Raw genomic sequence first — 27,918 nt, forward strand, 5'->3', positions numbered from 1 at the left:
TCCTATAAAAGGATTCCTCATCCCTGCCCACTACCTAGTGACTTGCACTGCTTCCCTATAGTCAGAGTATACTTCTCCATTCCATTTTCTGGACTGATTATGTGACTTGCTCGGACCAATTAAATATGAATACAAGTGTCAGTGTGCCCATTCAGCAGAAACTTTAAGAGGTACTGCATGGCCCTGGCCGATTAGCTCAGTTGGTTGGGGCATTATCTCAATGTGTCAAGGTGACTGGTTCAATCCTTGGTCAAGGCACATGCACGAATCAACCAATGAGTGCATGCATGAGTGTGGAACAAGTTGTTTCTCTCTCTCTCTCTCTCTGTTTCTCTCTCTCCCCCTTCCTCTCTCTATAACATCAATAAAAACTTTTTTTAAGTTGAAAAAAAAATGTCAAGACTGTCTAGTATATTTAAAACACACTTTCATTAAAAGAAAAACACTCGCCCTGGCTGATGTGGCTCAGTGGATTGAGTGCTGTTCTGCAAACCAAAGAGTCTCTGGTTCGATTCCCAGTCAGGGCACGTGCCTGTGTTGTGGGCCAGGTCCCCAGTAGGGGGCGCACGAGAGGCAACCACACACTGATGTTTCTCTCCCTCCTTCCCTTCTCCTCTAAAAAGAAATAGTTTTAAATAAGTAAATAAATAAATAAAAATTTTAAAAAACACTTAATTAAAAAAGAGGCACTGCATGACTCTGCCTGCTCTCCTGCTCTTTTCCTTGGCCACAAGAAACATATGTCCTGTACAGGGGCTGTTCCTTTGTGACACATAAAGCTCCATCAGCCTACCTGCAGCCACACATGTAATATTAGTCAGAAATAAATGTCTGTTGTAAATGAGTGAGATTTAGAGGTTGTTCTACAGTAAAACCCAATGAAAGTTGACTGGTATCGCCAGATCTTAATTAGAAAACATGTTTATACATTTAAAATGATAATATAAAATATATTACCCAGCGTAACTGTATTTTTGCAGTACCACTAAAACTCCACCCAATCAATCTAACTTACATTTTGGAGCTCTTTCAGGAATTGGAGTGTCATCAATTTTCTCTTCTTTGGCAGAGTCTTTATTTTCTGAAGACTTTGGCTTTTTTCTTTGGCGCAGTTCTGTAGCTGGTCCTTTAAAATATTTGAAAAGTTATTGCAACATGTATCACATTATTGTCTGTATCCCAAATGATTTACTTTTATTATACTAAGGGAAAAGTCACACAAAGACCTATTAGTACCAAAGATAACTTTTTCCATAATTATTTGAGCACTCACCACAAAACAAAACTATCTTTCCTATGAACCATAAGACAACATAGGTTCTGCCTCCAGCTCGTGCTTTCAGAGTCCTATCAATAAACTAATTAACTCTTCTCTTGAAATGACACTAATTTCAAAAGATCCCCAAATAAGTAAACCCTTTTCCATAATGATTGAAAAACAAACTGTTCTATAATAAATTAGCTTATTATTCTAGTTACCTACAAGTTACATGAATAATTCATGGATTAACAATTTAAATAAAAATATAATGCATTCATCATATAACTGTATTTTTTTATTGTTGACACTATTAGTGTCCCCCCCCTTGATCCCCTCCACCCAGCTCCCACCCCCGGCCTTCACCACATTGTTGTCTTTGTCCATGGGCTCTGCATATGTGCATATATGTTCTCTGGCTAATGTCTTCCAGTCCCCCCCCACCGTCCTCCACTCTGAAATTTGTCAGTCTGTTCCGTGTATCCATGCTTCTGGTTTTATTTTATCAGTTTATTTTGTTCGTTAGATTCTACATTATACTAGGGCAAGGGAAACAAAGGAAAAAAATTTTAAAATGGGACCACATCCAACTAAAAAGCTATGCACAGCGAAAGAAACCATCAACAAAATGAAATTAGAACCCACTGTATGGGAGAACATATTCACCAATGATATGTCTAATAAGGGGTTAATTACCAAAATATATAAAGAACTTACATGGGGTGGGAGAGTAGAGAGGTGGAGGCATCAAGCAAAAAAGAATAAGAACTCATGGCCATGGACAATAGTACAGTGATTGTGAGGGGTGGGGGTGGGGAGAGATGGAACAGGGTAAAGGGGAGGGATAAATGGTTATGGAACAAAATACACTGAAAAATGAACTATTCAAAAAAAAAGTTCATACAACTCAACACCAGAAAGACAAATAGCCCAATTTAAAAATGGGTGAAGTGCCTTGGCCGGTGTGGCTCAGTTGTTAAAAGCATCATCCTATACACCAAAAGGTGGAGGGTTGGACTCCCAGTCAGGGCACATGCCTGGGTTGTGGTTCCATCCCCAGTGAGGGCACGCACAAAAGAAAAACCCATTGATGTTTCTCTCTCACATCAGTGTTTTTTTCTCTCTCTCTCTCCCTTCCCCTGTCCCTAAAATCAATAAGCATGTCTTCATGTGAGGATTAAAAAAAAATGTGCAAAGAACCTGAATAGACACTTCTCCAAAGAGGGCATACAAATGGCCAATAGACATATGAAAAAAATGAACAATGTCACTAATCATCAGAGAGATGCACATTAAAACTACAATGAGGTATCACCTCACACCTGCCAGAGTGGCTACCATCAATAAATCAACAAACAAGTGCTGGTAAGGATGTGGAGAAAACGGAACCCTAGTGCACTGCTGGTGGGAGTGCAGACTGGTCAAAAAACTAAAAATCAAAGTGCCATTTGACCCAGCAATCCCACCTCTGGGAATATATCCTGAGAATCCTGAAACATCATTCAGAAAGAATATATATACCACTGTTTATAGCATTATTTACAATAGCCAAGATCTGGAAACAGCCCAAGCGCCCATCAATAGATGAGTAGATAAAAAAGATGTGGTACACTTATACAATAGGATACTACGCAGCTCTAACAAAGGAACTCTTACCCTGTGCAACAGCATGGATGACATGGAGATTATGCTAAGCAAAATAAACCAGAGGAAGACAAGTACCATACGCTTCACTTTTTAAATAATGCTGAAAGTTCTGCAGAATTTTGCACTGCTGTGGTATCATTACCATTCAATAGCCTTATAGGTTTAAGTATCAGAAAGTAGGCTGAACCCTGACCAGTATGGCTCAGTTGGTTGGGCTTCATTTCATCACAAAATGGAAGGTCACCAGTTCAATTCTCTGTCAGGGCACATGGCCGGGGTTGAGTTGTGGGTTCAGTCCCTGGATGGAGCATGTACAAAAGGTAACCGATCAATGTTTCTCTCCCTCTTTCTCCCTCCCTTCCCCTCTCTCTAAAAATAAATATTTTTTTTTAGAAAGAGAAAATAGGATGAACCTATAAATATCCCTATATTTGGGAAATCTCAGAAAATTTCCCAGTATTAGACTATCTACCCTTTATACATCCAATATAAAAAATATAATGCAAAAACTACCTTCAAGCCAGTAAACTAAACCCCAAATTAAACAGGAATTTACAATATTCAATGTAACTACTTTTCCTCCTTAGAATTCTCTTACGGGGTAGACTTTGCTGTTATGCAGTTATAGAGTGTCCCATCAAGTTTATAAGGTGGCACAAGAATTTATCTCCTTCTTAGAGAAATAAAGGAGTTTTTCTTTCTGTTCAGTGATGACTTTAGACTATGAAATATGAACCTAAAGAGAGGAGTCAAAAAAAGGAGAAATGTATCAGCTACTGTTGCTGATTAAATGGACTGTTCTTTAACTTGACTGTAGAAAATGAATAAAATAAATGTATTTTAAAATGGCGTCAAAGTAAATTTATGTTTGCCACAGTGTCTTTAAATGCTGGTATAGTGAAAAAAAATACTGCATATTTTGTGGATTGACTGGTCTAATTTTTAACCATTTCTGTATTACTGTTTATTGTGTAGTCACGTTAAGTAACAAAGCCACTGAATACATTAGAAAATGACATTAGTAGAAAAGCCATACTATGAATTTTGACTTTTTTTGCATGCAAATCTGAGTCAAAAAATGAAAATTATATTCGTTCTTCATGATGCCTCTTTAATTTTCTCCTTTTAAGGGTTAAAGCAAAAATTAGAAGTGGTCAACAAGAATGAAGATTTATGTAAAGCCAAATAAAGTCTTCAGATGCAAGTTATTATTTTTAATTTTATTTAGTAAGCATACAAGGGAAAAAAAAACCCACAAGAAGTTTACTTAGTAGTTACACGTGCATGTTAAACACATTGATAATATTAGAGTTAAAAAATTTAATTGGATAATTCCAGAAATCAAGTTAACAAATACACTGAGGTAGTTCACGAATGAATGTGACCAATGTATTAGGTAGGTCTTTTTTATTAGACAGAGCCTAAAAGCACACATTTAACATAAAGATAAATTGGGAAGGGGGTATTCCTGTAAAAAAGTGTTCTTTACAAAAAGCTATCATTTTCCTTTTTCAATAAATTATTTAAAAATAAATCACATTACAGGGACTTTAATAAAGTGTTCGCTGTGCACATAAATGGATTTTTATTTGTAAAAGTACAATTTATACAAAATTTTTCAATTTCCAAAATAATTTGTGAAACAAACAAATCTTAACAGTCATCTCAAGAATCTATAATAATAAAGAACATACAAATAAATACACTATAAAGGATTTATAATGCTTTATTTTCTATATTCTAAAATGCCATACATTTTAGGATATTATTTAATAACTTTTCCAAGGGCAAAAACATTATCATATGAAATGCATGCACTGTTATAAAGACATGCCAATTTCAATGAAATTAAGCTGTAGGAACAAAAAGTACAACTTGGGATATACGGCATTCATTTTAGCCAATCTCTTCAACCTGGTCCCTAAAACTATTTCGTTGCCTGTCACCAAGTAACAAATGTGATTAAGTGCCACTTGCACCTTGTTTTCTTTAAATTGACCTCATAACTTAATTATTGATAAGCAAAGCCAAGACTCTGTAAGTGGAGAACAAAGGCTAACAAAGTGGACAAACTAGATTATTAATTCCAATAGAAAAGCTCTAGCATAGAATTCAAGTTTCCCTTCACTATTTTATATTTTTAGCATGGCAAAGAAAAAGTCAAACTAAATGAAAATGACAACATAGCCACAAAAATAACTTGCCAGAATTCTGGTCCAGTGATCTTCACATGAGACAGCAGGGCTACAAAGAGGCTTGCAAATGCCTATCCAGTTTATACACAGCAATTTCCAAGAGAAGTTGCTCTATTCAAGGTTGTCCCTTCTTTCTTTGCTCCACCATTTCTTTCAGGAAGCATATACATCCTGACCCTCTATCTCATCAGGGAAGACATTTCTGGCCCTGGCTGGTGTAGCCCAGTGGACCGAGTGCCGGCCTGTGAACCAAAAGGTTTGATTCCCAGTCTAGGGCACGTGCCTGGGTTGCAGGCCAAGTCCCCTGTGGGGGGCCCACAAGAGGCAACCACACATTGATGTTTCCCTCTCCCCCTCCCTTCCCCTCTCTAAAAATAAATAAAATCTTTAAAAAAAAAAAAAAAAAAGGAAGACATTTTTGGGGGAGATAAGATTCCTAAACAGTATTTACAGAGAAAAACTGGGACAATGAAGAGAATCCAAGTGAACGTTAATAAGCAAAAAGGGATTTAGAGAACATGGAGACAAATAAAATTAATCTAATTTTAATACAGTGAATACAAGATAACATGTGTTTTGAAAAAAAAGTATCAAATAAATGTAAAACATTCAGAATGCCTGGTGCACAGACATGCTTGGTATAAATATCATTACTAGAATTATTATAATAGCTGCAAATTTAATTATTCATTCTTCACCATTATATCCCTGCACCTACCATAGTAGGGACCCAAATATTTATGTAATTTTAAAATGTGTTGAATAAAACTATATTTTAAATAAATTGCAATCCATTAGGTTTCATATAAGATGTACTTAATTGCTTTGAAATATCTGTAATTCTACAACCAAAAATCATTTTTCACTTTACATCACATAAGTAAACTTCACAAAATGGTATGGTTTCTTTAAACTGATTCTACATCATATCTATTTAATTAGGTATAACTATAATGTCCTAAAACAATTCTTACTTTATATGATATATAATATTAAAGACTTTTAGTATCCCGTATTAATGTTTTTAGGCTTTAACTTAGAGATTTTCAACCTTTTTCATCTCATGGTACACATAAACTAATTACTAAAATTCTGCAACACCAAAAAATATATTTTTTGCCAATCTCACAAAAAAAATTAAGTATAATTTTGAGCCACGCACACCGGACAGCTAACGTTGTATTGGCTGTTGTCATTTTTTAATTTGACATTCTAAGAGAAAAGCGGTCAGTGCTCCCGACTAAATAGTCAGGTATTATATATTTTAAAAATTCTCACAGCACATTGGTTGAAAATCGCTGCTTTAACTTAAGCATGGAAGTATTCACAGAAACATACACGCTCGCTTATCAACCTACCTCCATAGATTTGCAATTAGTCAGAAAAAGGAAAAAAAATGTTTTAAATAATATACTGCAACCAAAGTTAAAACCAAGGCAACAACTGGAATTACATTCTTCCTTACCAACCACATACAGTTTTGTTTTTGAAGGTGCTTTTAGGCAGAGGGTCTTAAATTTAGATCAGTTTTAACACTCTGAAAACTGAAGGGAGAGAAGGCAAATGTGAAGCCACTATGAGCATAGGGACCAGACAGCAGTCACAGAGCAGCAAACTCTTCTTACAATCAACTTTTTAAAAATTGCTTTCCACTAAACTTTTTTGGATATGAAACAAATTTAATTTCAGAATATCACATGAATGTAAAAGAAAGACAGACAATGCATCTGATTATTTCACTCCTCGCACTGTTGGTTCAATAAGGCTTCAATCTAAATACAGCATATTCAAAACTGCACTCAATGGGGTAAAAAGTCATATTTTCCACCAAAATGAAAATTGCTCAGTCAAGTGACACCATCATATAAACCTGTTCCTGAAACGAGTGCAGATATGAAGTTATTATGCCACGCATGCTCCCTATAATAGCTATCATTAAGTTCTTCCAATGCCCCATTTTTCTCTCATGCCTATCATTTTGTATGCGTAAACACTGCTGAAAGAATTAATTCTTTGCCCTGCGGGGGCATGGAAAGCTTTCTCCACCTCACCCACTTTCACACTCAAAGCACACCTGGTCTCCTAATCCCCAACTACTCAGCCCTTCGACTTTTGCCATCTCCTCCTACCCTGTAAGTGAACTTGGCCTTCTTCGGTTTCTGCTAGTTCACCCCCTCCCAATTCACCTTCCCATGTTTATCCCAAATCGCTGCCCTTTTTGCACCCTCCGCGTGCGGGTCCACTCACCCGGGGATTTCGTCTGTGTCCACAGCCCTCTGAAGAGCGCGCTCAGAATGAAGCGCATCTGGTTAGACAACTATCACTAAGAAACAGGCACTCAGCGCTTAAACCTCCACCCTCTAAAACTATGTCCCCCACCCCATGCATTCGCTGCTCACAGCCCCCGCTCTCAACCACTCCCCCCGCCAGCTTTTGCTTTTCCCACCCGATTCCCAACTTTCTTGCCACCTCCGCCAACTAAACTTGGGTCATCCACTCCGCTCCTTCTTTATTTCTCCACACATCTCCCTTCGCCGCCCCGCTCTTCCCCGGCCGCCCCGCGCGGCCGCCCGCAGCCCAGGCCTGGGGGTCCCCCTTGAGCCCCTGGCCCTCTTTCCCGCGACCTGCGGAGCCAGCTGCAGCGCGGGACCCCGGTCTGTCACCTTCTTCCTCCGCCATCGCTTCTGCGGAGGCCGGGGCTACGGCGCGGCCGGGAATCTCCCGCCCTCCGCGTCGTCGAACCCCTCGGTCACCCAGGGTCCACTCCCCGCCGCCGCCGCCGCGCCCCCACTTCCTGACCCGCCCCCCTCCGGTGTCTCCGTCAACCGCGTCCGCCCCGGGCGGCCTGGGAACCACAGGGCCAGGAGCGGAGAGCGGCGGGCGCGTTAGACTGTTGCGCCTGGGCCTGCGCCGGCAGGAAGGTGACTGGAGGCCCGGGCGCCGCCCACGGCCGGCGCTCCGCCCGCCCCCTCCGGGAGCGCCGAGGCCGGCGGCCCAGCGGCAGCCCCTCCCCCTGACGTCCTTACCGAACAGGTGGGAGCTCGCGCGTGCTCTCCGGGACTGTTGGGATTGGACACGGAGGTAGAGAATATTGGCCGGCGCACCCTCCAGAGCCCGCCTCCGTCTCCGCCCCGTTTTACAGAAAGGGAACAGGTCCAGCAGGCTGTAGGTCGTGAACGTGGTCAGAGCTAAATCTGGAACCCAGGTCCTGCCTTCTGAGCGCGGCAGAACACTCATTACGGGTTGGAACTGAAGTTTCATAGGCCGCTTGACCACTACAAGAAAGAAGTTTGTACTTGGACCTTAGTGTTTTTAACCACCCAAACTTGTTAACCAAGTACATTTGCATTTCGTATTATTTTTTAAAACAATAATACTATCGTTTATGCAGGGGGTAGAGTGCTTTTAGATATTCCACAGCAATGGAACATACTTCGAACTTGTTAAACTGTTTATGTCTTCACTTTTATAATATATGACCTTCTCAAACAAATACCAGGACCTTTCCCCTAACAGTACTTCGAAATAAATTTAGGAATTGAGAAAATGCCCACTTTAGAGCAAGAGAAAAAAAAAGCATAAGAACTCGCTGAAGTCATGGGGTAATTCTGGACGGACCATTCTTAGCAGGCAGCAAAATTCTAATAGCGCCTTTGTCAAGTTAGGGTATTTGGGGAGCAAGCTATCAGTTTTCAGTACTGTGCAAAACTCTTTTTGGGGTTTTTTTTTATGCCTTTGGTTGCCTGAGAATATGTTGTCTTTTTTTTTTTTCAGATTTCACTGATTTTAATTCACTATACATTAAATCCTTTTCATAAAACAAATTTACGTCTACTAAACTTGAGGGGGTAGGTCAAAATGTTCAGGTGGTGTGAGAAGTCTGAAGACATGTAATACATAGGACGTTGGGGCCTAGAGAACAGGGCCCAAATTCCTCATTAAATGACTGAAGTTGCAAAGGTTCATGAGACAAATTATTTCACTCTTGGTAAACTTTACATTCACTATGGATATAATTGTTACTGAGCTCACCCTGTAAGAGTTTCAGGTCTCTACTTCCATCCCAAGATAAGCAATAACGCTTACTTTGTAACAGCAAAAGGGATCCCATGAAGCCCCGAGTGATTAAAGTGCCAAACTAAACCATCACATGTGAGTTCAATCAGATTCAGTTCAAAATGAGTAAAGCACCCAACAAGAACCATTAAGCATAAATTTCCCCTTGTATGACACTAATTTATTTGCCACCCAAATACACCAATGTCAACCACGTGAAATGAACATATCCTCAAGATTTTATTGTCACATAATAAAACAAAATACGAAGCTTAGAACTGGATCACTTGGCCCTTTCCCTTCTTATCTCCTCCCAGTTCAAAATGCTCACATCTCTTAATAGCCAGCATTCTCTTAGATCTGCAGTTGGGCTCAACACATTCAAGCCTCAGCACAATCTTCTTTGTAGTTTTAGCCTTTTTCCAGAAAATCGGCTTAGTCCACCCACCATAGCCAGTCTGCTTCCTGTCATAACGCTGCTTCCCCTGCACATACAGAGAATCCTTGCCCTTCTCGTACTGTTACTTTGTGGGGTCGATGCTTGCCAGCACTTAACAGAAAGTCCGGTGGGTTTTAGGAACGTTCACCATGTTTGCGAGAGCGCTAACAGCACAGAAAAGCCGAATATGTTGTCTTGCTGTCAAGCAACATTGGACACAAGTTAGGAACACCGTGGAGTAATAGTGTTAACAATGAAAGAAAAGGAAGGAAGGAAGGAAGGGAGGAAGAAAGAGAGAGAGAGAGGGAGGGGGGAGGGAGGGAGGAAGAAAAGAAAGAAAGGAAGAAAGAAAAGAAACACCGTGACAGGTACCAGTGCACAAGAAAAGACCCCAGTTTAAAGCAGAACAATGTATGGACGTTGAAAACTCCAAGATATGGCAGGGCCCGTGGAAGTGAACAGAAGATACCAGTGTCCTGCTTATCAGATGAGCTACTGCAAGAGCTCCACCTCATGGGAGAAAAAAAATACAGTGTTCTCTGAGCACGGCTGTTTTCCAAGTCAAGGGTCTTAAGGTGATGTCTATTCCTCCTGTAGTTCCTTCATAATCACCTCAAGGTGTCGATGGACTTAATTATCAATTTGCCTGTTCTATACAGTAATGGCTAAAGAGAAGAAATAGCTTCTCATGGAAATATGAAAGAGATAATTATTCAGTCTTTAGATAGAAATCAGTGGAATCGAGATTGTATTCCCTATTAGACAGATTTTTGCCTCGGCCCCTAAAACTTCCACATAAGGGTAAGAGACTGGATCATTCTATCCCCAGACCAGTATAACTTCAATATGAGAGATATAGGCCACTTTTTATTCAAAATATATACTTCATTCAAAAGTACAGAATCCTAACTGCTCACAGTGTTGTTGCCTTGCGTTAGGCATTATAGCTGACACTTCAGTAGGCCATTCCATAATTCCGTAAGACCAACTGCTTCCAGATGGCAATGCGTATAGCTAGTGGACACATGGCCATGAGATACCTTCTGATTATAATGTGGCTACCACTGCAAATCATGGGCTTCTAGTTTCCAGTCCAAGTTTTGAAAGGTCATTGTATTACCCTTTGCCACACCTTGACCAACCCAAACACCTCACATTTTCTCAAATGGTCTTTTATTTAAAAGAACGATATACTTTCTGCTCCCTTTAGAAGTTTCAGAAGCCCTTCTTTATGCAGTGGATATTTTCAGGAAGTGTTATGAAATGTTCTTTAAGAGGTTAAGTCTAGCCCTGGCTGGTGTAGCTCGGTGGATTGAGCACAGGCTGAGAACCAAAGGGTCGCTGGTTCAATTCCCAGTCAGGGCACATGCCTGAGTTGCAGGCCAGGTCTCCAGTGGGGGTTGCATGAGAGGCAACCACACACTGATCTTTCTCTCCCTCTCTTTCTCTAAAAAAAAAGAGGTTAAGTCTTTAGAAAATGTAAATTAGGAGGTTGTTGTGGTAAACTGGGTAAGAGATAAAGCTTGGCATAAGGCAGTGGAAATAAAAATGTTCAAGGAGAATGAACTCAAAAAATGCTGGAGGTAAAAATCTACAGGGCTTGATGACAAACTGGATGTGATAAATGAATTGAAGATGATTCTTGAGGTTTCTATCTTGAAATTAATTACGTGCTTTCTCCCTGCCACAATGCATTGCCAGGATATGAGAAGAATATAAAGCCCCAGAGGACTTAACTACTTGAAACCAAAAAAATACAAGCAAAGACTGTTTCAAATATATTCTGCTGTCAAAGGCTTCATCTCATCAGTAACAAGATGATTAATGTGAAATCCTTGTATAGTTCAGCTTTGCTTCTATTAAAGATAAGGAATTTTGCTTCATCTTTTATTATGTAATAAAATCTTAATTATTCATTGGTTAACAACACCTTTATATTATTTTTCAATCTCCTTTGTGAAGTCTGAACTAAATGTGATTTGTCTTTGAAAACTCTTAACACCCTTACTGCCATTACATTCCAGCTTGTATTTTGGTCATGTTTTATCTCCATTCTTTCAACTCCTTGAAAACACACTGTAGGCAAGTATTTTGAGAACTGACTTAAGTCCTCGATAATAGTAAACATTAGCTGTGGTTGTGGCTTAGAAGACCAACATGATAAGTTGTATATTTTCCACTATCCATGAGAACTATCCTTTGATTTGAGGCTATTTTGTCTTAGTTTGTCACTAGTTCTAATTATGACTATGGGTTAATGGGTTTTTTCCCCTATACCTTTTCTGCAGAAAGGTGGATAAAGGGTACGTTGTCGGTTGCTTCCACCAAGCAGGCCTCACTTGTTCCTCATTATTTGAAGCTGTGCTTCAGTGCCTCCTGAATACATTTGCCCTATTATCACGCATCATAAGAGTCTGCTGTCTTCCTTTCCCACTGACTGGGAGGGCTATAATTATACAAACCGAGTCAACCTTGGACTATATAATCTTCCTGAGTGGGTTACATTAAACAATGTGCATTCTATTTAAATATTTTTCAATCAAGCATATTAGACATCTTAGGACATTTTTTTTTTCAACCATCAATGGCACTTAATTTAGGAAGTTTCTATGTAGTACATAGGTATTAACTTCCCTGCTCTCATCATTCCCCTAAAAAAGTCAAAATGATTTTTAAAAAACTTAACATATAAAATCTCTTAATTTCTCTAAAGTCTTATGTTTTAAAAAAGTTTAAGTGGTACTTCTTCTTTATGACAATACTGCTTTTTAAGGCAAATTCATAGTCTGTTCTTATACTCACTACAGATTTCTACTCCTTCCTGGGGGGAAAATGGTCAATGCTTCTGCTTGCTTTTAGTAAATTCATTTCTTGCTTATTATACATGATTACTCCCCATTTGACACCTTCTTAGAAACTTGATTGTTGGATGCATTTTTCATTTGGCAAAAATCTAACAAGGCTTTGCATGGGCCGCCAAAGTGTCAGAACCAGCAGTGTTGGATGTTCTGGTTTTGAAAAGGAAAATATGTAGAGAGATGCAGACATTCCCAGGAGACTGAATGTAGGAGACTAACTAGGGTGTGCACAGAGTTCAGAAGGCTGATAGATTCTACTTGATTTTGAATTCTGTGGCTGTCAGCCACCAAAGCCTGCAATGTACTGAATATAAATCTGCATAAAAAGAAGTTTGGTTGGGCACAGCAAAATGATGGGGTTGGCTTCACTTTGTTCCAAGTGTATCAGACACACGAGAAGGAATAGTATGGGTCATCTTCAGTGTGCTGTAACCTGTGTACGATCATGTATGGGCATTTCTGCAAGTGCTCTGTCCACTTAGGCTCCCAGAGAAAAGACACCTCCATCTCTAAATCACCTCCTCAGTTCCACAATTTGCAAGGCTGAAATGAAGTTTACAGTTATGTGTCCTTCTAGGTCATCTGGAAGCTGGTTTGCTGGGACATTCCGGGAGAACTCGTGTGCCCAAGAGAACAGCAAGACTACCCAGAAGGGTATGCCTTGATGATCTTCACATCATCCACAGGGCGGTCCTGGGAGTTTGTTTCCACAATTCCTACTCAATTCACCATTCCTATACCCTGACACACATGGCCAAAATGGTGTGTTTGCTGTCAAGCCACTGGGTGGGAGCTAGGGTCACAAAGAACTGGCTTCCATTGGTGTCTGTCCCTGCATTGGCCATTGCGAGAGTTCCAGCCCCGGTGAAGTTCATCTTCAAATGGCTTGCAAAAGGTAGATGTACCACTTTATCCTGTCCCTGTTGGGTCACCTGCCTGGATCATGAAGTCTTTGATGGTTCTGTGGGATTTGGTACCATTGCAGTAACCTCCATGAGCTAACTCAACAAAGTTCTTACAGGTCTTTGGAGCATGCTTCCAGTACAGCCCCAACACAGTGGCCCCCATGCTGGTCTCCAAGTATAGGTTGGGCAGGGGGTGGAGGTGGGGGGGTTGGGGAGCAAAATCGTTGAAGGGTGAGGTGGAGGTAGGGGATTGCCACCGCCATAAGAGAGCCAGTGGAATCTTTCTCCAGCCAGAACATTTTCTTAAGTAGAGTTTTTCTAGAGTTAAAACTCCTCTAGGAAAAGATTTTTGACCAAATTTCTCATATGAAATAATACTCATAAATAAAGCAAAGCATTATTGGTACTAAGTGGCCTATAATTGAGATTTTCCCAGGCAAAGATTCTATTTTAGTAGGCACTTTCCTGACTTTGTACCAAATCCTTCCTCTCTTCTTTCAGAGAGTAAGCCCTCTAAATATTTATGAAAGTGAGTTGAGTTGAATTGAATTATATTAGAGATGCCAGATAAAACATAAGACACTTTGCTATAATATATCCCATGCAGCATTTGGGCCATATTTATACTAAAAATTATTTGTCATTTATCTGAAATTCCCATTTAATTGAATATCCTATTTTCGGTTTTGTTTATTTATTTTTGCCAACTCTGTCAACCCTATTTATGGATTGAGACTGGCCCAGTGGAAGCCACTTAGCATTGATTACTCTCAGGCCTTTTGGGCACATGTAAATAGAAGATTGAATTCTTTCTTATGACAGAGGGAGGGCAGTTAGATAGCAGGTGGACCCTTGGTACCTCAAATGCATTAATTCACATGCCTTGACACATGAAATTGCTTCTGCTGTTTTCCATCCTACAAAGGTCCCAGGCCTAGAGGGATTATAGTGCAGCCCTGGAGCAGCCGCTGTGGATGCTTTACCAGGCATATCGATACCTGTACTGGTTGGGGACTAATTAAACTTCCAAATTTAAGGTCTCTCTCTCTCTTTAAAAAAAAAATATTTTATTTATTTATTTTTAGACAGAGGGGAAGAGAGAGAGAGGGAGAAAAATATCAATGTGTGGTTGCTTCTCATGTGCCCCCCCACCAGGGCTCTGGCCTGCAACCCAGGCATATGCTCTGACTGAGAATTGAACCAGTGACCCTTTGGTTTGCAGGCCAGTGCTCAATCCACTGAGCTCCACCAGCCAGGGCTTAAATTTAAGGTATCTTAAAACCAAAAGAGCACAATGATTTTGGAGGAAAAATGTTTCCCACCAAAATTATGCCTTATCAACATAACAATTTATGTGTAACCAATTTTTAAAAGTTTTTTAAAAAAAATGTAATATAGTTTAAAAACTAATTTATGTGTAAGGGAAATTGCTGATTTTTTTTCTTTTTTAATACAGTAAAAAAAACCCTGTTCATCAACTACATCAATTCAAAAGTAATTTTTAAAAATCTTGCTAGAATCCTGGATAAGCGCTCTGACTGGGAATAGGGCCCTGAGGAAACATACTACGTATCCAGTAGTTCACAGAAGCTGAAATCATCATGCTTAGGTAAGTTTCAACCAAACTCTGTATGTGTACGATGTTAAATTTTGAATATTTTAAAAATAATGCTAAAGAAAAGCAAAATTTGCTCTTTAGCACCATTTAAACTTATAAAAAAATTTAAAAGAAAACTGTATAGAACCACATTGGATTTCACCTGCAGGAACAAATATAAATTTATTTGTTCAACATATGTCATATACATTGCGAGCCCTGGAGAGTCACTAAGGATGATATAATGGGAAGGAAGGTACTGTGGGGGCTAAAAAAATTAGTACATTTTCTCCCACCTTCTAAGTTCTAGCTAGGCCAATAATCAAATTAACAGAGGCAGACTAACAAGAGAAAAATCAAAACTTAAAAATGCACATGGGAATTTACATAAGTATGAAAATTCCAAAGACAGGCAGGCAACACTGGGTACATAGGACATTTTGGACAAAGGAGAAAAGGGGGAAATGAGGCCTTAGGGTTCAGAAGTGACTGAGGAAGAGCAGAACATACATGGCAGGAAAATCCTTCTGGGCAACTCAGGAACAACGGCACACAGGGGCACCTCGCTAACTGGCCCTGCCTGAAGCCCTCTTATTTACCGTACTTACTTCAAATTAGGCTAAGGCAAACCTCCTAAGATTATTCCCTTTCCGAAGCAGGGTGTTCTATCTGAATCTCTGGGGCAGGAAAGTGGGGAGGGCCAAAGGTTCTTTTGAGTCTTGTTTCTTCATGAACAGCTTAAAATCAATATCCCGAAAGGCAGCTTTGGTTCCTTTCAATACACACTGCCCTGAAGGGAGTTACAATATAGGGAAGCTGTTTACAGGGAGATCTTACTGAGTCCATTGAGTCAGAAGAGGCCTTCCTCAGAAAAAAGATTTCTGGGTAGCAGTTAGTGAAAAGAGGAATAACAGGGGGGAAAATGGTGTTTCAGGCAGAGGACACAAAGACTAAAACATTCATTCCTGCAAAGAACTGGAAAAAGTACAAAAAAGTGTAGAGCATGAGGGGAAGTACCTTGGAAAAAGCTCAAAAAGTAGGTAATTAGGAGTCAGCTCATGCAATATCATACAGAGAGGTGTGGAGTTTTTCCTATAGCAAATGGGAAGCTTTACTAAAACGATGTGAAGAACACATAATCATTAAGTTGTGTTCTTGTCAAACACACACAGAGGGTGGGAAGACATTATTGGAGGCGATGAATGCTTATGGCGTCGATTGTGGTGAGGGTTTCACTGGTGCATACTTATTTCCAAACTCATCGAGTTGTGTACACAAATATGTAGTGTTTTGTACCTCAATCATACCTCAGTAAAGTGGTTAAAAAGAAAATAACATATAATCAAGTCTGTGTTTTTAACTTAAAAAAGCATGCTGGCAATAAAGGAAAAGGGAATTTGATGCAGAGTCCAATATTGAGGCAAAAAAACTGGTGAGATGCTGGTGCCTGGGTGGTGCTCACCAGAGGAGAGGAAGAATGAGTTCCTTCTCTTGGACCCGTGGCAGTATATGGTGCTGGTTCCTGAAGTAAAGAGAACGTAAGAAGTGGCTGGTTTGGGGACATAGAAAGGTTTTATTTGAAGCGTGTTGAATTTTAAATGCCTGGGGAGACGTCTGCATGGAAATGTCCATTACATTGTTGGGTTTAAACATTCCTTGCTCAACAGAGGAGTATGGGGGCAAATGAATGAGTTTGCCCAGCAAATGAATAGATGGAGAAGGTGGCTGAGGAAGGAACCATGAGAAACACCATCAGGTAGGGAAGGACGAATCACAAAGGAGGCTGAGAGCTCCACATTTAAAAAAATAATCTTTTAGTGTTTAACTCTATCACACAGGTTTTAGTTGTGAAGCACTGGCTCAAATTCCAGTGAGTAACAGCAGCTTTGTAACCCACTTGTGAACATTCGCTTTTATAACATCAATATGCAGCTACTAAACAATTCAGCTTCTGAAGTAATGGCATGCTGGTAATAAAGTAAAATGCAGACCAAAGGAATACTATGAAGACTTACTGTGACACAGCAAACAATGAACTACATGTGGGCTGTGCTAGGCAAAGAGGCAGAGCAGGTATGGGAGTACTAACCACATCAACTAGTCTCCAAATCTTACTTTATCTTCCAGATCCCTTCCTTTACTTTCTGTAGTACTATAATAGGTTGTTGTGAAGATTCATTTAACCAATGCAATGCTTATTATTATGGAGCATACATGTTCTCAGTGGTTTTGTCATAGCTTCCAGCACAATGATTACCAGCTTGGGTTTGGGCCCCAAATATCCCTCCACCTTTCACATGAACGAATTGTGCTGAACTACATTGAATAAGGACATTTGCCCTTTAACATAGGTGTAAGCCAGGGGGAAGTCCAGTAGTTTGCTTCTGAACCTTTTTTCCTAGGCCCACATCTTGCCCTTTAAGAACTCACCCAAAAGGAGGAAGCCAGCCCTGACTGGTGTGGCTTGGTTGGTTGGGCAGCGTCTCACAAAGCAAAAGGTCACCAGTTCAATTCCAATCAGGGAACATTCCTAGGTTGTGGGTTCTGTCACCGGTTGGGGTACATGCAAGATTGATGTTTTTCTCCATTTCTCTCCCTCCCTTCCACATCTCTAAAATAAGTAAATATTTAAAGAAAAAGAAAGGAGGCAGCAAAAATGTAGATAGAAAAACATTTTTCCCCCCAAAGGCTCACACTTAGTGCTCTTACTCCTGAATTTCATCCTGGTAGCTCTGTAGTCCTCAAACTTAAATTCTTTTGTCTGGCCCGTGTTTCTTCTTTTTAGCACATGCACTAGAGAATGAATTAGAACATAGTTGTATTGATTCAAATTTAAACACAAGACATTCATAAACAGAATATTCTACCAGTGCAGTTCTGTTTTTACTCTTCTCATTAAGAGCATCACCTCCTACAGTGGTTCAACTTTAAACTTGACCCAAAGAACTTTGCTTTGAAATAATACGACTGTGTGGAAAGTGGAAAGGAAGCAAGATTGGACTGGAGTTTGTGATAGCTGAAGCTGGGTAAAAATACAGTGTTCATTAGTCTATCTAATTTTGTATATATTTTAAAAAAGGACTTTCCCAAGAGCTGAGGAAAGCATGGAGAAATTGTATAATTAACTATAAACCTAAAAGATGGACCTTGAAAGTCTTTTTTTATATATTCCAATCTTCTTTATTCCCATTCTCTCACCCTTCCCTATTACCCTTACCCAACATTCTCCTGAGTGACTATTTTTCTTTTCTGCTATGTGAAGAGCAGCCACCAAGGTACTATTTCAGGGAGCTAAATAGAAAAACCAGTTTAGCTCAGGCAACTGTTTTCGGTGAAGGCAGGGAAGACCTGAGCAACATTAAAAGCCTGAGACATTGAAGAAAAGAGGAACATGGATCAGCTCAGTGTGCCTAGAGAACCCTGCCACTTCCCTGCAGATGATGGCAGAGACCAAAAGCTGAGGTACAAATGTGAAAGCAATTGTTCCATTTTTGTAAATGACAATGGCAAGGACTGAGACTGAAAAACTTCCCCAGGTGAACTTAACTATTCAGTTAATGCCTATCAAGCACAAATTGAGTGAACAGAAATGTACCTGATATTGAATGAAATGCATGCATACTTCCTGCCTTTGCAGTTGTAATAGAAATCCAGAATTGATATACTTGCACTCATTTTAATTTTAAATTTTATTTATTTATTTTTAGAGAGAGGGGAAGGCAAGGAGAAAGACAGGGAAACACCAATGTGTGGTCGCCTCTCAAGCACCCCCCACTGGGGACCTGGCCCACAACCCAGGCATGTGCCCTGACTGGGAATCAAACCGGTGACCTTTCAGATTGCAGGCCTGCACTCAATTCACTGAGCCACACCAACCAGGGCTTGCACTCTTAAAAAAAAAAAATAAATTTTTAAAAAATTGATTTTTGAAGAGAGAGAGAGAGAAGCAAACACTGATTTGTTGTTCCACTTATTTATGCATTCATTGGGTCTTTCTTTTACATGCTCTCACTGGGGATTGATCCCACAACCTTGGTGTATTGGTTCAATGCTCTAACCAACTGAGCTTACTTGGCCAGGGTCAATGTATTTGAGTTCTTTACAAAAATAAGTGATACTTAAAATATATGTAGCTCCAAATGGGATAAATCTGTCAAGGCTTAACTATGGTCCAAAAAACAGACAGAATTTGGACTAGACGATATTGGAGAACTCAGGAAGGACAGTGACTGGAAAAAAGGAGTATATGAAGTTCAGAAAACAGTAAAGATCCATGGGTGCCCAACCTGCAGCCCATGGGCTGCATGAGTCCCAGGATGGCTATGAATACAGCCCAACACAAAATTGTAAATTTTCTTAAAACCTTTTTTTTTTTGCTCATCAGTTTTCATTGGTGTTTGTGTGTTTAATGTGGCCCAAGGCAACTCTTCTTCTTCTAGTGTGGCCCAGAGACCCCCAAAAGTTGGACACCCCTGTTAGGCCTTATTAGTTTTATGTGGCTTAAGTATGTTTTCAAGTTATTAAGCAAATAGATTTCCAGGAAATGCAAGGACCAAATATTAATATCTAACTGCATAACAGTTAAAAATGTCAAAGTTTCAATAATTCACCCCTTAAGGACAGTTGTACTATACCTGGATGATAGCTTTTACAAATATTATACTTACAGTAAACTAGGGAAAAATCTTACCCACCAGGAAAAGATAGCTTTCCTATGCCCTTTCACCATTATTGTAGCTCTTCTACTAACAAAAAAGAATGGAAACATTGAGATTGAACAGGCCAGTTTTATTATCAAATGTAAATATTCTACAAAAACTCAGTGGTATTGTTTAAGTATTATTGCCTATCAAAGTCTTTCAGAGCTTTGGGCAGACAGCATGTTAAGGCATCAAGTATAAAGAACTTTTTTCTGATCTTAAGTGCCAGTTATCACCGATTTTCACACAAAATGGTTTTGTTTTTCATTTGTTTTCCTACTGCAGTTAAAGAGCCATTCCTGGGCAGCTGAAGAGGGGATGTTTGGTTTTCCAAGGTGTTAGTCAAAGTAAATAAAATTAGCAGCCATGGAAATCTGCATGGCATTGCATTCAAGCAAAGGACAATATGAGTAACTTAAATGTGCACTAAGTTAATTAAATCCTATTTTCCTCTTTGGAGTAACATGAGGCAGCTGTACTAGCTAGCTAGTGTCTAATATTGCACTTCTGGAGCAAGCATAAACACAGCTAAACACACAGTGCTAAATCCCGACAGCATCAGTACCTGCTCTAACCGCATCAGTGTTTACCTCTCTGTCTAGCATGCTGACTATAATCCTATGCTTTAAAAAGTTTTAATTATCTGACAGTTAAGGAATTAGAGAAGGTTTAAGGCTATCTTAATATACACAAGTTCACTTCAGTTAGTACATGCTTACTAGAATACACTGTTCAAATATTCTCATTTTTGTCATATTTAAAACTATGGAATTTCTCTTATTAAAGTCCAAATCATCAATAATGGGAAAAGTACAATATAAAATAATACATATGAAGCACAATACTCAGTTACAGATCAAGCTAGAAATTACTAACTACATGTAGCTGCTTCATTTTTGGTTTCGCATTTTGGCCCCTAGTTCATTTATTTACAATTCATACCTGCTGAGAAAAAAGATCTGACTTTTAAACTATGTATGTTTTGTGGTGGGTGCACTATTTCTAATTTATTCCAAGTTGTTTTAAAAATTGTTTTTTTTTTTTTTTTTTACTATAAGACATCATGATGGCCAAGAGACTGAGAAAATATTAGTTTTATTTCTAAAGTTTGGGATTCAAGTATTCCAAGAACTTATTCTTGAATTACTTAGTAATAGGGCATGGTTGTGTAGAAAGTAGGGTGATGGAGAGAGAACAGTGGGAACACACAAAAATGAAGTTTCCATAACAGAGTTCCCAGTGGAGATAGTAGACATAAGTGGAGTATTTTTCCCTCCAAGACATTAAACTTAAGAAATACCTATGATGCCATGTTGGCTGGAAGTAATAGAGACATCCAATTTTCAATTCACATTTAAATGCAACCAGCAGGGAGCCAGGCATGCTGCTTGCTCTAAGGATTTGGCTTCACTGGCTCAAATTTTTCACTCCACCGAAAGATAGGGCCCAGGCCCCCTGTCCAATTGCGTTTGCTGAAAATACTGCAGCCTGAGTGTAGACAAACTTCCCCTGACATGGCTAGACGTTGTCTTGTGTCTGATGGTCTCAGCATCACCAGACAGCTTTCAAACACTGAAAAAAAAATGAATAAAAGGAAATATTATAGTCTCTAAAGTTTTCAATATTTAACAGCCATACAAAAATAAATTATTTTGAATTCTAAAAGACCTAAAAAAGCCTTCAGGTAGCCCACAATTTTATTTTACACACAGTTGACATTTACACAGCAAATTCTTGGGGAGTGCGGTGTTGGCAAATGAAGGCTATGCGATAACTTGCATTTCAACGACTTCCTCCCCTTTGGATTGTCATGCGTAGAATAATGTGTGTGTTTCTACCTCCCCACTTGACTCAACCCATTTGTGGAGAGACTATTTTATTTCTTGCTTTGTCTGGGTCCCCAAGTTATCACAGCATTCCTCTGATATTAGACATTTAATATCATTATTAAAATATTTATTTTATCATTAAAATGAATTAAGACAAATATGTAACATTGAATTTCAATAATTTCAAGCAAAAATATTTTAATCAATAAGAAGTGCTGAGGCATGACACTGTAGCACACATAAGCTCTCCTTGCCAATGACTGCTTGATTAGTAACCTTTAGGCGTGTTAATTTATTTCACCCTCACAACTACCCTATTAGATTAGCATATTTTCCTGATGAGAAAATTGAGGCAAAGAGCAATTAAACCAATAATTGGCAGATTCAGTATCTGAATGCAGTATTTCACTCATATCCCACACAAAAACTTTAAAATGAAAACATTGTGCATACTTCTACATGTGAATGAAAATCCAAGTAAAAATAGTTCTTCAGAGTTCAGTTCTGCTCATGTGCCCAGTTTGAAATTGTGGTAAAGATTAGATTTGCTTTAATAACAGATCCAAAAATTGGTACAAATTTAGAATCAAGTAATTAAAAATAGTGAAATACTAACTTCTGATCAAGATGGAGGTGTAGGTAAACACGGCTTGCCTCCTTGCACAACCACAGCAAAAATTACAACTACACTACAAAACAAATACTACCCAGAATCATCAGAAAGTCGAGCTGTATGGAACTCTGACAATGAAGGAATTAAAGAAGCCACATTCATCCGGATTTGGAGGGGCAGAGACATGGAGACAAGGAAGGGGTGATCCCATACCTGTGTGTGGTGGATAAAAACAGGGAGGGATACCTTGGGAAGGAGGGATCCCAGTCCCACACCAGACCACACAAGACCAGGGTTCCAGTGCCAGGAAGATAAGTCCCCATAACTTTTGGCTATAAAACCCAGCGTGGGTTGGGGCTGTGGGAGAAACTGCAGGATTCTCAGGCATCTCCTCTTAAAGGGCTGCAATGGACTTAGAACTTATGCAGACTCACTCACTCAGAGCCTCAGCACCAGGGTAACAGCTGAAATGGCACTAGTATATACTGAAGTATCTGGCATCAGGGTGAGTGCCAGGAGACAGCTTCCTCCAGGACAAAACTCCAGAGGTCAGGTAGCAGCACTGTTCCCTCTGAGCCCTCCCCCCCACAGAGCCACAGAGCAGCGACTCAGGTTGACCCATGCTGGTGATTACCTAAGGTGCCACCCCATCCAACTTACCAGTGCCCTTTTCTACAATAGGCTGTGCTACTAAGACAGGGAGTCAAAGCAACTCTACCTAATACATAGAAACAAACACAGGGAGGCTGCCAAACTGAGGAGACAAGGAGATATGGCTCAAATGAAAGAACAAATCAAAACTCCAGATAAAAGGAACCAAGATGGCGGCGTAGGTAGACACACTGCACCTCCTCGCACAACCAGAACTGACAGAGAATCGAACAGCAAGGGGGACCAACACCAAGAAAATAGAAAATAACCATTCATCCAGACTGGTAGGAGGGGCAGAGACGGGCACCAGGGTGGAGAGGACTCACGTGGCTGTGGCGGGACCGAGACTGGCGGAGTGTGGGACAAATGGCACAGGCAGTCTGAGCACTAGCAGACCCTGCGGCCCCACATTTGCACAGATAAACCCAGAGGGCTGGACTCAGAGTGGCGGAGAGCGGGGCAGGCAGAGCAGCGGGTAGCACCCCGCGGCACCACATTCGCCCACAGATAAACCGGACAAACGGCAGGGAGCGAAGCAGACCGCGTAACCCAGGGCTCCAGCTCAGGGAAATAAAGCCTCAAACCTCTGATTGAAAATGCCCGTGGGGGTTGGGGCGGCAGCAGGAGAGACTCCCAGCCTCACAGGAGAGGTCGATGGAGAGACCCACAGGGGCCTAGAGTGTGCACAGGCCCACTTACTCGGGAACCAGCACCAGAGTGGCCCAGTTTGATTGTGGGTATCGGAGTGGAAGATTGAAATCCGGAGGAGAGTGAGGCGGGCGCCATTGCTCCCGCAAGGCCCCTCCCCCTGGTACAGCGTCACAGCGCAGCCACCAGCATTACCCCGCCCTGGTGAACACCTAAGGCTCCGCCCCTTAAAGTAACAGACGCACCAAGGGAAAAAAAAAAAAAAAGGCCCAAATGACAGAACACTTCAAAGCTCCAGAAAAAATACAACTAAGCGACGAAGAGATAGCCAACCTATCGGATGCACAGTTCAAAGCACTGGTTATCAATATGCTCACAGACTTGGTTGAATCTATTCGAAAAACAGATGAAAAAATGAAGCCTATGCTAAGAGAAACAAAGGAAAATGTACAGGGAACCAATAGTGATGAGAAGGAAACTGGGACTCAAATCAATGGTGTGGACCAGAAGGAAGAAACAAACATCCAACCAGAAAAGAATGAAGAAACAAGAACTTGGAAAAATGAGGAGAGGCTTAGGAACCTCCCGGACGCCTTGAAACGTTCCAACATCCGAATTATAGGGGTGCCAGAAGGAGAAGAGGAAGAACAAAAAATTGAAAACTTATTTGAACAAATAATGAAGGAGAACTTCCCTAATCTGGCAAAGGAAATAGACTTCCGGGAAGTCCAGGAAGCTCAGAGAGTCCCAAAGAAGCTGGACCCAAGGAGGAACACGCCAAGGCACATCATAATTACATTACCCAAGATTAAATGCAAGGACCTACATCCAAGATTACTGTATCCAGCAAAGCTATCACTTAGAATGGAAGGGAAGATAAAGTGCTTCTCAGATAAGGTCAAGTTAAAGAAGTTCATCATCACCAAGCCCTTATTATATGAAATGTTAAAGGGAGTTACCTAAGAAAAAGAAGATCAAAAATTGGAACAGTAAAAATGACAGCAAACCCACAGTTATTAACGGCCACACATAAAACAAAAACGAGAGCAAACTAGGCAAACAACTAGAACATGAGGGTTGTCATTAAGGGAGTGGGAGGGGGAGAGAGGGGGAAAGGTACAGAGAATAAGTAGCATAGATGATAGGTGGAAAATAGACAGGGGGAGGGTAAAAATAGTGTAGGGAATGTAGAAGCCAAAGAACTTATAAGTATGACCTATGGACGTGAACTATAGGGGGGGAATGTGGGAGGGAGGGGGGTGGGCAGGATGGAGTGGAGTGGGGGGGGAAATGGGACAACTGTAATAGCATAATCAATAAATATATTAAAAAAAAAACAAAAAAAACTCCAGATAAAGAACTAAATAAAATGGGATAGCCTATCTATCAGATGAAGAGTTCAAAACACTGGTTATTAGGATGCTCAAAGAACTTATTGGGTACTTCAACAGCATAAAAAAGACCCAGGAAGAAATGAAGGTTACACTAAGTGAAATAAAGAAAATCTACAGAAAACCAAGAGTGGAGTGATTGAAGCTGAGAGTCAAATCAATGATATAGAACATAAGGGAGGAAAAAAAATTCAATCACAACAGCAAGAAGATAAAAGAATCAAAAAAAAAAAAAAAAGAGGAGAGGCTAAGGAGCCTCTGGGACATCTCCAAACATACCAACATCCAAATCATAGGGATGCCTGACGGAGAAGAGGAAGAGCAAGAGCAAGAAACTGAAAACTTATTTGATAAAAATAATGAAAGAAAACTCCCCTAATTTGGTGATGGAAATAGACATACAAGTCCAGGAAGCTCAGAGAGTCCCAAACAAGTTAGACCAAAAGAGGACCACACCAAGACATCATAATTAAAATGCCAAAGATTAAAGACAAAGAATCTTAAAAGCAGGAGGAGAAAAGCAGAGTTTCATACAAAGGAGTTCCCATAAGACTGTCAGTTAATTTCTCAAAAGAAACTTTGCAGACTAGAAGGGACTGGCAAGAAGTATTCAAAGTGATGAAAAACAAGGACTTACAACCTAGATTATTCTATCCAGCAGAGCTATCATTTAGAATGGAAGGGCAGATAAAGTGCTTCCCAGACAGGGTAAAGCTAAAGGAGTTCATCACCACCAAGTCATTATTATATGAAATGTTAAAGGGACTTATTTAAGAAAAAGAAGATCAAAACTATGAACACTAAAATAGGAAGAAGTTCACAACTATCAACAACTTAATCTAAAACATACACACACACACACACACACACACAACTAAGCAAATAAGCAGAACAGGGACGGACTTGTAGACATGGAGAGCATCTGGAAGGTTACCACTTGGGAGGGAGAAGGGGCAGAATTTGTGAAAGGGGGAAGGGATTAAGAAGTACAAATTGTAGGTACAAAATAGACAGAGGGAGGCCCTGACTGGTATAGCTCAGTGGATTGAGCGCGGGCCTGTGAACCAAAGCATTGCCGGTTCAATTCCCAGTCAGGGTGCTGGAGGCAACCACACAATGATGTTTCACTCCCCCTTTTTCTCCCCTCCTTCCCCTTGCTCTAAAAATAAATTAAAAAACAAAAAGACAGGGGGAAGTTAAGAAGAGTATAGGAAATGGAAAAGCCAAAGAACCTACATGCACGACCAATGGACATGAACTAAGCAGCTGCAGGGGTTGGGGGGAGACTGTTGGAGGGAATGGGAAGTACCAGGTAGAGGGAGGCAAAGGGGGAAAAATTGATACAACTGTAATAGCATAATCAATAAAATATATTAAAAATTAAAAAATACATTTGCAACAGGAAAAAATAATTTAAAAAGGGAAATACTATTGCTAGAATTCATTTTTAAAATGTGGGTTTTAAAAACTTTTAAAATTTTAAAAGTGACGGTTATTTAGCACATAGTGTAAAATACTGTGTGTTCAAAGCTTCTCCTTCGATGCTAAATACAGATAAAACAATCTCTACCAATGACTCAAAAACACTGTTGTCCAATACCTACTTTTACCCCTCTTTTGGCATTATCACCTGAATTTTCCTTAAATAACTGTCCCCTTGCCCTATCTCAAGCACATTGAGAGGCAACTTTAACACTGAGGACAACAAGAGACCGAGACACAGCCAGTTAGAGCCCTGTGTGTTCCTAGCCACAGTGGTGTCAGAGCAGTACTTAAGCCAGGCCAGTGAAGCCCAATTCCTGGATTGCTTCTGGAGTTGAGATGAAAGGCTGTGTGCCAGGAATTGCCGGAGGTACCTCATGGACAGAATCTGACTGAGAGTGAGCCCGTGGGTCCAGCCAAGTCAGTCAGCCCTGGGCGTCTCAGTCATCAGTCAGTGAAGTCCACCGTCCACACTGCCAGCCCATGTTGTTATTCTAGTAGGAATCATCACCACTGTAGATGCTGAACATTACACTTCACATTTTATGAACATGCAAAAAAGGCCAGAAGAAATAAAAAATATTTAACATTCCGGACATGATTTTTAATCCCAGTGGTATCCAATGGAATTTTAGTGTTTAACAATGAAACTGCAGATTCCTAGCTGCTGGCAAAACCAAAAAGAAAAACAAAGCCCTCAAACCTGTAAGGAGAAAATGTTCCCTGTTCCCTTTTAGCTGTAGAAAAGCGAACACTATCATGCAAAAACAATTTTGAAGTTGTAACAGCAAACATTCACGAATCTCTTTCCTTTCCAGTAAGCTGTCTTAAAACGTGTTTTATTTTGCACTAAACTATCATTGAAAGTACTGTGTACAAGGAATGCTTGTAAGATACTGAATTTTACCAACTGCTATTATGCCTTTGGGAATGAATCTAAACCCCTTAAGAAGCCTGAAATCCTGATTAGTTTCTTACAGTAATATCTTTTCTGGAAAGTCATTTGTGAGATTTCTTTGTTAGGATGGAGGAACAGTTTCCTCTGCCTTATATAAAAAATAAAATCCACAACTCAGATTCTTTAATCAAAGTTTTTTGATAGCCTTTTTGTCATTTAAATCAATAGACTCAACCTTTATTCAACTGTTCTTGCCCACTATTAAAAATACTGTTTAGAAAAGGAAGAGAGAAACCTTGTCTAATTTTGAAAGCTGCTTATTTATCCAAAGGATAATAGACTTTTGGACAATACCTAAAATGTTGTTATTGTATAACCCCCCCACCCCCAAATCAGCAGTTATATTGCACAAGACAGTAATCATTTTCAATCTGCAAAGTAATCCAAACTATATACTTAAGAGGCCAGGTTTAAAAAATACTTTCCAGTAGAAGGTACAGAGGGTTTTGTGGGGTGTGTGTTTGTTTGTTTGTTTTTGGCATAAAACTTAGCTGTTGTGACAGCACCAGGCTTAACATGTTCCCAGGGCCTCCAGAAATACCCAGTATGGACAACAGTTTTTGTAAAAGGCAAAGGAAACTACGAAAACTTTGTTTTACACTTCCTAACCTCCAGAACTGTGGGAAAGTAAATGTTTGTTGTTTATAAGCCACCCAGCCCATGGAATTTTGTCATGGTAGCTTAAATGGAC

At 40.0% G+C, this 27,918-nt stretch overlaps 2 protein-coding genes and 2 pseudogenes across 10 annotated transcripts in view; all 4 read right to left on the minus strand.

Annotated features, from left to right (window-relative positions):
• DPY19L4 (dpy-19 like 4) overlaps nucleotides 1-7,997 on the minus strand; it is a 54,128-nt gene extending 46,131 nt beyond the window's left edge. For 2 of the 5 annotated variants that reach the window (XM_053929728.2, XM_053929731.2), the window contains exons 1-2: nucleotides 7,764-7,975; nucleotides 1,016-1,126 (exon numbers count right to left, since the gene is read on the minus strand). In XM_053929728.2, coding sequence (XP_053785703.1) covers nucleotides 1,016-1,048 — 33 coding nt within the window. In that variant the 5' untranslated portion in view covers nucleotides 1,049-1,126; nucleotides 7,764-7,975. Of the gene's footprint in view, nucleotides 1-1,015; nucleotides 1,127-7,347; nucleotides 7,467-7,724 lie in introns of those variants that run through there. The other 3 variants (XM_053929727.2, XM_053929729.2, XM_045181520.3) reach the window with 3 other exon arrangements.
• Nucleotides 7,998-9,377: 1,380 nt separating this feature from the next.
• LOC112315582 (large ribosomal subunit protein eL42-like) lies at nucleotides 9,378-9,746 on the minus strand (annotated as a pseudogene).
• A 3,349-nt stretch (nucleotides 9,747-13,095) lies between these two features.
• Nucleotides 13,096-13,740, minus strand: LOC112315715 (peptidyl-prolyl cis-trans isomerase-like 1 pseudogene; annotated as a pseudogene).
• Nucleotides 13,741-19,722: 5,982 nt separating this feature from the next.
• Nucleotides 19,723-27,918, minus strand: part of ESRP1 (epithelial splicing regulatory protein 1) — a 55,905-nt gene continuing 47,709 nt past the window's right edge. For all 5 annotated transcript variants that reach the window (XM_024572376.3, XM_024572371.3, XM_024572375.3 and 2 more), the window contains one exon: nucleotides 19,723-21,227. In XM_024572376.3, the coding sequence (XP_024428144.1) occupies nucleotides 21,221-21,227 (7 nt within the window). In that variant the 3' untranslated portion in view covers nucleotides 19,723-21,220. The remainder of the gene's footprint in view (nucleotides 21,228-27,918) is intronic.

Source organism: Desmodus rotundus, chromosome 8, assembly GCF_022682495.2.
Source record: "Desmodus rotundus isolate HL8 chromosome 8, HLdesRot8A.1, whole genome shotgun sequence".
In the NCBI taxonomy this organism is placed as follows: Eukaryota; Metazoa; Chordata; class Mammalia; order Chiroptera; family Phyllostomidae; genus Desmodus; species Desmodus rotundus.